At 25.9% G+C, this 8,144-nt stretch overlaps 1 protein-coding gene across 1 annotated transcript; it reads right to left on the minus strand.

The window, feature by feature from the left end:
* Positions 1-2,210: 2,210 nt before the first annotated feature.
* LOC122506342 lies at positions 2,211-7,290 on the minus strand. Its single transcript, XM_043618457.1, has 4 exons — positions 7,222-7,290; positions 6,895-7,063; positions 6,671-6,829; positions 2,211-2,230 (listed from the first exon to the last, which is right to left on the minus strand). The coding sequence occupies exons 1-4, from the start codon at positions 7,288-7,290 to the stop codon at positions 2,211-2,213; spliced, it is 417 nt and encodes a 138-aa protein (XP_043474392.1).
* Between the last annotated feature and the right edge of the window lie 854 nt (positions 7,291-8,144).

Consider the following 8,144-nt stretch of genomic DNA (forward strand, 5'->3'; position numbering starts at 1 on the left):
TTGGCTAAAAATGCTCGACGTTTATAATTATATCTCGCTAATCGACTTGAATGATCACACTTATGTAAGTTTCAAATTTTTTCTACAATTTTTAAAAAATGTGCAGGAGTTGTAAAAATTTTCAAAAAAATTTTATTTTAAAAATTTTTTTGTCAAATTTGTCGATTGCTGCAATCTTTGTATAAATTATTAAATTTTTCAGTTATGTATCATTAATCGTAGAATTTAATAATCTTTCGAATGGTATATTTGTTAATTTTCTGACATTTGTATTTACAAAAAAATCGTGATTTAAAGATTAATATGTTTTTGGGCTATGCGTGTGCAGCCGTACCGATAATTCCCGACGGTAGTGTATATCTCCTCACTCCAAATTAAATTCAAGAACTGTTCCTAAATGTAACATAATTTTTTTTACAACTTTTACTTACTTACATAATTTGTTTAGAAAGTTATTTAAAAAAATGCTCTTTCTCGAAGATACATATTCCCAAGTGTGAAATTAAAAACGGCCCAATAATGGTCAAGTATTGGCAAAGTTGGTGCCGAATCTTGGCAGACAGTACTGGTCCGACTCTTGGGAGGTTAACCGCGGCCAATGATGGGCTGTTTTTGCAGTCTCGGTATTTCGCACTTAGGTTTTTTCACTCGTTTATTATATAAAGACGATTCAGCTGTATATTTCTAACGAATCGTGTGATTTTTCGGTTTTCCGTAACTAATCGTCGTGTCTTAGCTTGAGTATGTGCGTTATTAATATGGGTTAGATTTTCACGTCGTGTTAAATATATTTACCTACAGTTACAGTGACATTCACTAATGTCATCTACCATCAGATAGTAGAATGGATAGTAGAACTGGGAAGTGAGGAGGAGAAAGAAGAGGTGATGAGGTTGAAAGGATGTGTTGAGAGAATTGATGAGGACAGAACGTGGAGGGAGAGGAGAATAAGATGGTTGCTGGGGGAGAAGGCTTGGATTGAAATAAGGAATGGAAGAGAGGTAAGAATGGGGTAAAATGGTGCGTGAAAGAATGTAATGGACAAGTGTTTGAGGTTGGAATGAATGATCGGGTGAATGGAGAGAAATGAAGAAGGATAGTTTGATTGTAAGTTTGTTGGGATTATGGTAGTGGAAGGTTAGGAGGAAATTGTGAGAAGGAATGGTTGGAGAATGAAGATTGAGGTTAAGGAGTTAAGAAATTTAAAGGGGTGAGACGATAATAGGGAATCAGTCAGTATGGACAAAGGGAACTGGAAACGGAAGCCCTGGCACTGGGAAATTTTTGAGAGGATGAGTGAGATGCGAATAGGTTAAGTGCGTTTAGGTTAAGTTTTGTTGATGTGGGATATATGAGCGGTGTTATAGTTTAAGAATTTTTGTATTTAGAATAAGTTGACTTGTGTATGTACTTGGGAGTCTCGAACCCTGCCTATTGCAAGGAGAGTAAATAAACACACAATACAAAAAGAAAAAATTGTTTCGTTTTTCAACTGTTATTTACGATTCGTAGAGAATTCGTTTGAAAAATGATTATTTTGATTCTGTAAACATTGACTTTAAATGGACGCCATTTTCGTTTTTTTAAATTTTTTTTAATTTCATCATATACGTCCACTAGGTATTAATGTATACTAAGAAATAAATTTTGTTTTCTTTATTTATTAGATTATTCGTTTTTATTTTATTTATTATTATTTATTAGACTGTCAGGAGCAGCTCTATGGAAGGCACCGCAAGTTTAAGTTTTAATGCTGTATTTTAAGATGCCAAAAATGTTTTTAATCTTTTAAATAAAATGACTGTGAAGAAAAAACAGTAAAGTGAGACCTATTTTTTTGTCTTCGCAAACGCAAGTACGCCTTAATATTATTAACTTTTTTGTTGTTAAATTATTTATAATTATTAATTTATAACCATAAATAACAATACGGTATTTATTGTGACAACATTCTTAGCAAAGACTGGACCAGTACTGCGCTAGCGCTGTCTAACAGCACTGACAGACAGTACTCTGCTAGTTGTACTTTTTCGTTTGGATAATTATTGTATTAGTTGCGTAAATAATTATAAGCTCTATTATTTATAATCACTATTATAATTACAATTACTTACTGTAAAATAATTAATAATTATTCACAAATAATAAATTATACACTTGTAGCAATAACAATTTATTAATTAATCTCTTCATATATAAACTTTTTTTTGTTAACTGGAAATATTTGTACCTACAAGAAAAGTTCGTTAAAAAATTTGTATAACTTTCATATTCTGTTAATTAAAAATTGGAATTTAAATAAAAATTTTGCGACATTAAATTCCATTTATTTAATAAATTCAACTATATATGAAATTCAATCGAATGCAAATTCATTTAATGAATTTTTGGAATAAGAGTCTAATAAATTTCCCTCTTCTTCCCCCCCCTCTCTCTCTCTCTCTCTCTCTCTCTCTCTCTCTCTCTCTCTGTCTCTCTTCACAACTGTTCCTGTTTTTAAAATAATTTTCAAAGTTAAACTTGAACTATATTTTTAACAATGACATTTATTAACCTAAATATATTGCGGTAATAAAAGGTCCGTTATTCTATGGGACGAAGCGTGCGCGGCATATTCTGCGTCGAAATATCGCTTCGATAAATCGCGTTCAATTAATTAACGCTCGTGAATATTGCATGATGGTTGTTTTTCTTGGGGGCTATCTAATGTTTTTATTGTCCCTCGATTGTCTCGCACGATTTTCAAGTGAGCGTAAAGTCAAGTGATGATTACAAAAAATATTTCATTTAATTACAAATATATTTAACTAACAATTATTATATTTCATTAATAATTATATTTTCATAACAATTATATTTTAATAATAATATTTTAATATCAATTATCCTTTACTAATAAGTGTATTTTATTAATAATTATATTTTCAATTATAATATTTAATCATATAGTATATTATAATTGTATATTAATAATTAAATAATGTTATATTATTTACTATGTTCTTTTATAAGCGCATTGTTTTCTTAATTGTAATTTTAGACAATAGTTAATATAACAAAAAAGTACAGACTTTGGGTCACTATTATGCAATATTAAAAATAAATTCCTAATTGCTTTTAACAATAATGAATTATTATTGTTATGTGTTTAAGTTAAATTATTAACTTTATAAAGAACGATATATCTGATAAAATTTCATCGTTATTTGTATATATAAATTCAATATATCTTTGCACCTGCCGATATAATGGAAAGAATATTTCGATTGTAAAATTTTATTAATATCCAATGGAGAATAAAACATTCGCTTGCCAAAAAAGCTTTTCTTTTAAATTATTTCTTCACCTATTTGGGTGTAGTGTGTGTGTCGGTGAAGAAAGAAGAAAGCGACCTAAGAAGCAAATTTTTATAGGTTATGTTTGTTATGTTTTAAGTAAAAAATACACAAAAGGGATCAACTTTCAATATAAATTATAGAAAAAGAGATTTTATTGACATTTTGAATTTTAATATTAATTTCATAAAGTTTTGAATATCTTATACTATTGTTTATGGATTTTTATGAAGTTCACACATTTTTTAGGTAAAAATGTTTACATTAAAATAAAAATAATGTTAATAAAAAAGTTTAAAACATTTTTTTAAAAAATTTTTTGATTATTTACTCCTCTCTGAGAAAAATGTTAATAACATATTTGGAATCCTTATGAATTTACATTTAATTTAATAAAACAAAATTGATGAAGACTCATCTGGTTCCAGGGATATTAAAGTTTTTGTAAAAAAAGATTAGCTGCAGCAACAAGGTGAGCTTCGAATAAAAACCCAACAGTTCTTGCCCATCCAATTATTTTTGGTATCGTTTCAGTAAAGCCATACAACAATTTTAAGACCAAAAAAAATCGGGATATGAAATTTTTAATAAACTTAGTTCTCGATTTTTTCATTTCGGATATTTAAAAAGTCTTCATTTGTTAGTGAGTTGGGCAAATTCTACAAAAATTGAGTAGAAATAAACAAAACTTCGATAATATATAAGAATTTAACTACAAACATCTAAATTTTAAATGGTTCTGCAGTTTTTCGGGATAACAGGATACGAATTGTATGTCAGATTTCCAAAATTCGAAATAGCGGATTGTATATGGCAGATGATTTGGTAAATCTGACATCGTATTCGCATTCAGTTGTACCGAAAATACGCAGAAGTATTTGAAATTTATATCCTGGTTTGTAGTAATATTCTTCTTTATTATCGAATTTTTGTCTATTTTTACTTAGTTTTAATAGAATTTGCTAAACTCAGTAAACAGAATGAACGATTACTCAGAGGAAAATGAAAATATTTTAAATTTTCAAAATGCATTTTAAAGAAGAAAAGTAGCGTCTTTAGATCTAATATTGAACTTTTGGCAAAACAATTATCTTTTGATGTTAAAAAACTGGTCTTTTGTACTTTTAAGTTAAAATACCTCGAAAACCTGACGTGCAGGGTCTATTATGATGCTGGATTCGGAATTATCACGTTGAAAAACTTCGGAAAAGTATTGTTTGATTCTTGTTTAGTAAATACTGTCAGCTTGTAGTACAAACTGTTCCTAAATTTTTGAAAAATTGATGATAAACGACAATTTCTTCATCAATTTTGGAAATTTTTAAGACTTAACAGTAATTTTCTGTGCTTTTTACTATAGAAAATCTTTGTCGATGCTTAAAAAAAATTCGAATTCTCCGGCTGCTACTCTCGAAAAAATTGTTTTTCCATAGAATTTCTTTAAATTTTGAGAAAATATCTCTTCGGGTGTCCTTTAAATGTGGTAGAAATTTCAAAACCCTTTGCGATGCTAAATTTTGAGATATTCAAGTTCAAACTTTAACTTTTACATGCGATTATGTTAAAAATAAAAAATGGCAACCACAATATTTCGTTTTTTGACATGGGAAAGAGTTTTGAAATATTTACCACATTTAAATATTTACAAAGAAACATTTTCTCAAAATATGAAGAAAATCAATTGAAAATCAATTTTTTCAAAAGTAGCAGTCGGAGATGTACCTAAAATTTTTTATTTAAAAATTAATTTTTTTATTAACTTTATTTTTATTTAAAATTACATATTTTTCCTGAAAAATGTGTGAATTTTATAAAAATCCACAAACAATTTTTCCGAGATATTTAAAATTTTATAAAATTAATATTAAAATTCAAAACCCATGTAGAAATTGCAGTAGGATTCTCATAGGAGCCTTGCAAAATTTCCCTTTTACCTATCTGAGTCTGATAAGGAAAAATGTAGGGAACTGGTTGGGCCCCGGGACTTTTTGTGACGCTCGGATTTTGTCAGAAATGTCTTACAAGGAAATGTCTCGAGGACCCTACGAGAACCTAACGAGAAAAAAACTGATTATTTCTGTTTAATAATTTAAGGTTATTTGCTTCTAAATAATATTATTTATTTATTATTGTAAATTTTATTATTATTTATAAATAATGTGCGTAGTTTTTGAAATATATTACTCTAAAAATAATAATAAAAAATAATCTGCTTTTTTGATTGTGAAACATAATTACAATTTTTATAAAAACTGTTTAATCAACTTTTGTTTGCTCATAAAGTAGTTTTCGAAATATATTACTTTAAAAATAAAAATACAAAAATAATCTGCTTTTTTGATTATGAAACTTAATTACAATTTTTATAAAAACTGTTTAATCAACTTTTGTTTGCTCATAAAGTAGTTTTCGAAATATATTACTTTAAAAATAAAAATACAAAAATTATCTGCTTTTTTGATTATGAAACATAATTACAATTTTTATAAAAACTGTTTAATCAATTTTTGTTTGCTCATAAAGTAGTTTTTGAAATATATTACTCTAAAAATAATAATAAAAAATAATCTGCTTTTTTGATTGTGAAACTTAATTACAATTTTTATAAAAACTGTTTAATCAACTTTTGTTTGCTCATAAAGTAGTTTTCGAAATATATTACTTTAAAAATAAAAATACAAAAATAATCTGCTTTTTTGATTATGAAACTTAATCACAATTTTTATAAAAACTGTTTAATCAACTTTTGTTTGCTCATAAAGTAGTTTTCGAAATATATTACTTTAAAAATAAAAATACAAAAATTATCTGCTTTTTTGATTATGCAACATAATTACAATTTTTATAAAAACTGTTTAATCAATTTTTGTTTGCTCGTAAAGTAGTTTTTGAAATATATTACTCTAAAATAAATAATAAAAATAAATAATAATAATAATAATAAATAATAAATAATATGCTTTTTGATTATGAAAAATCATTCAAATTTCTATAAAAACTGTTTATTTAATTTTTGTTTACTCATAAAGTTTTATAAAAGATATATTTGATTTAATAATTGATGAAGAATAACAAATTTTTATAAATTTTGTTATAAATTATACTAATAAATTTTCAAATATTGTAAACACAATAATCACAACATTTTTAAATAAAATAATTTATTAATTTAATATTTTAATAACAAATCTAATTGAACAATTGATAACTTATTTAAACTATAAAAATGGATTAATTATTATTTACTAATAAATGTTTAATATTAAAAGAATTGAGTATTTTTTAATTGTCTTCCAGTGAATTTTTATTTTCTTCATCGTCTTCTTTTCTTTCACCTTCTGTTTCTCTTAAAATGTTCTTTCTTTTTCGATTACTGCGTCCCCCATCCCAATCTTTTGCATTTGGGAAAACAGCACTTAATTCTTTCAAAAAAGATTTTAATGTGACGGCATCTTTATTTTCTTTCCCTTCCTTGTGGCTGGAAGCAATTGCAGCTAAAAAAATATACAATTTATAAAATTATGCTAAATTAAATTTAATAAATTACAATTTTTCCTACAAAAAAGAGTCTTGCATAAATTAGTGTCCTTGAAAACCCTTTTTCCCTCAGTCGGTTTTGATGTCACAAACTGAAGTGCAAGTTCCTTCGATAGCAGCTTTTTTAATAAATTTGTAATGCTTTTTCTGACATTAAGATTTGGGTCGAAATAAATTGTCACGGTACCTGACTAGAAAAACAATGTTTGTCATTGAGGATGTTATTAATTTTATTGTATATTAATAAAAATTGTACTATAAAATTTAGCAATTTTATAGGAAACAAAAACGAAAAATTTTAGTAAATTTATAAGCTTTTTTTATTTATTAAGATCTGTAGAATACTTACGAAATTTCGCATAAAATCAACTTTTCCTAATTTAGCTTCTAAGTCATCAAAAGTTTTTGCATCTTTCATTGGCAGTTCCAATTTGTTGTCTACAAAAAATTGGACACGGCTTGTTTCCGGCAATGGAATGCATAATTTGTTATATAAATTATCGATTTTGTTTCCCTGAATGCGCTGCTCTTTCCTCATTTCTTTTACAGCCACATGTAAACTTGTGAGTCTGTTTAATATAATATCTAACGGAAATGTAAATTTTTAGACTGTTAAAATTAATTTAATTTTAAAATTTTATAATTCAAGTAAATTGAATGAATAATTTTACGGATGTATTATTTTTATAATCATTGCCTGTTTATAATTATTATTATATTTACCAAGTTTAACTTCCACTGAATTATTTTGGCATCCTGCTGTTGACGACATTGGAGGTGAATCTGCCAATTCTAAGTTGAAAAAATGTTTAATATATTTAAAATTGTTATATTTAAACAGAAAATTTAATTTAATCAATTTAATTAAAAAAACCTTAATTATTTGAATAACTAAATTAATGAAATAAATTTAATTAAACAATTTAATTTTAATTTAATAATTAAAGACTATAAAATAATTTTTTGTAAATTTTCATTATTTCTTTAAATTACTTCACTATATTTTATAAATAAAAATTCCTGTTCATCATTTGTAAATAATATCAAACCTGGGTTATTCTGACTAGCTATAAATTTGTCTCTATCAGTAAGTTTAATTTTCTTAGTGCCTTCTAAATTCTCAATACGTCGAACAGCTAAAACAATAATAAAGTTATTACAGAAATTGTATTATTAACTATAAAATAAATATGTACATTATTTTTTCAATTGAAGTATTCTTTAAATGTTAATAATTAAAAATTGTAACTAATTTAAATTAGTGGCTCATTT

This window comes from Leptopilina heterotoma, unplaced genomic scaffold (assembly GCF_015476425.1).
Source record: "Leptopilina heterotoma isolate Lh14 unplaced genomic scaffold, ASM1547642v1 Lhet_409, whole genome shotgun sequence".
Lineage (NCBI taxonomy): Eukaryota > Metazoa > Arthropoda > Insecta > Hymenoptera > Figitidae > Leptopilina > Leptopilina heterotoma.

Bases quoted from the DNA above. Each gene is read 5' to 3' on its own strand.
- LOC122506342 (XM_043618457.1), bottom strand. From the start codon at position 7,290: ATGAAAGATGCAAAAACTTTTGATGACTTAGAAGCTAAATTAGGAAAA. The intron at 6,830-6,894 runs GTAGGAAAAATT...ATATTTTTTTAG, and splicing joins TTTATGCAAGACTCTTTTTT to CTGCAATTGCTTCCAGCCAC. The intron at 2,231-6,670 runs GTGAAAGAAAAG...CTTTTCTTGTAG, and splicing joins CATTTTAAGAGAAACAGAAG to GTACAAATATTTCCAGTTAA.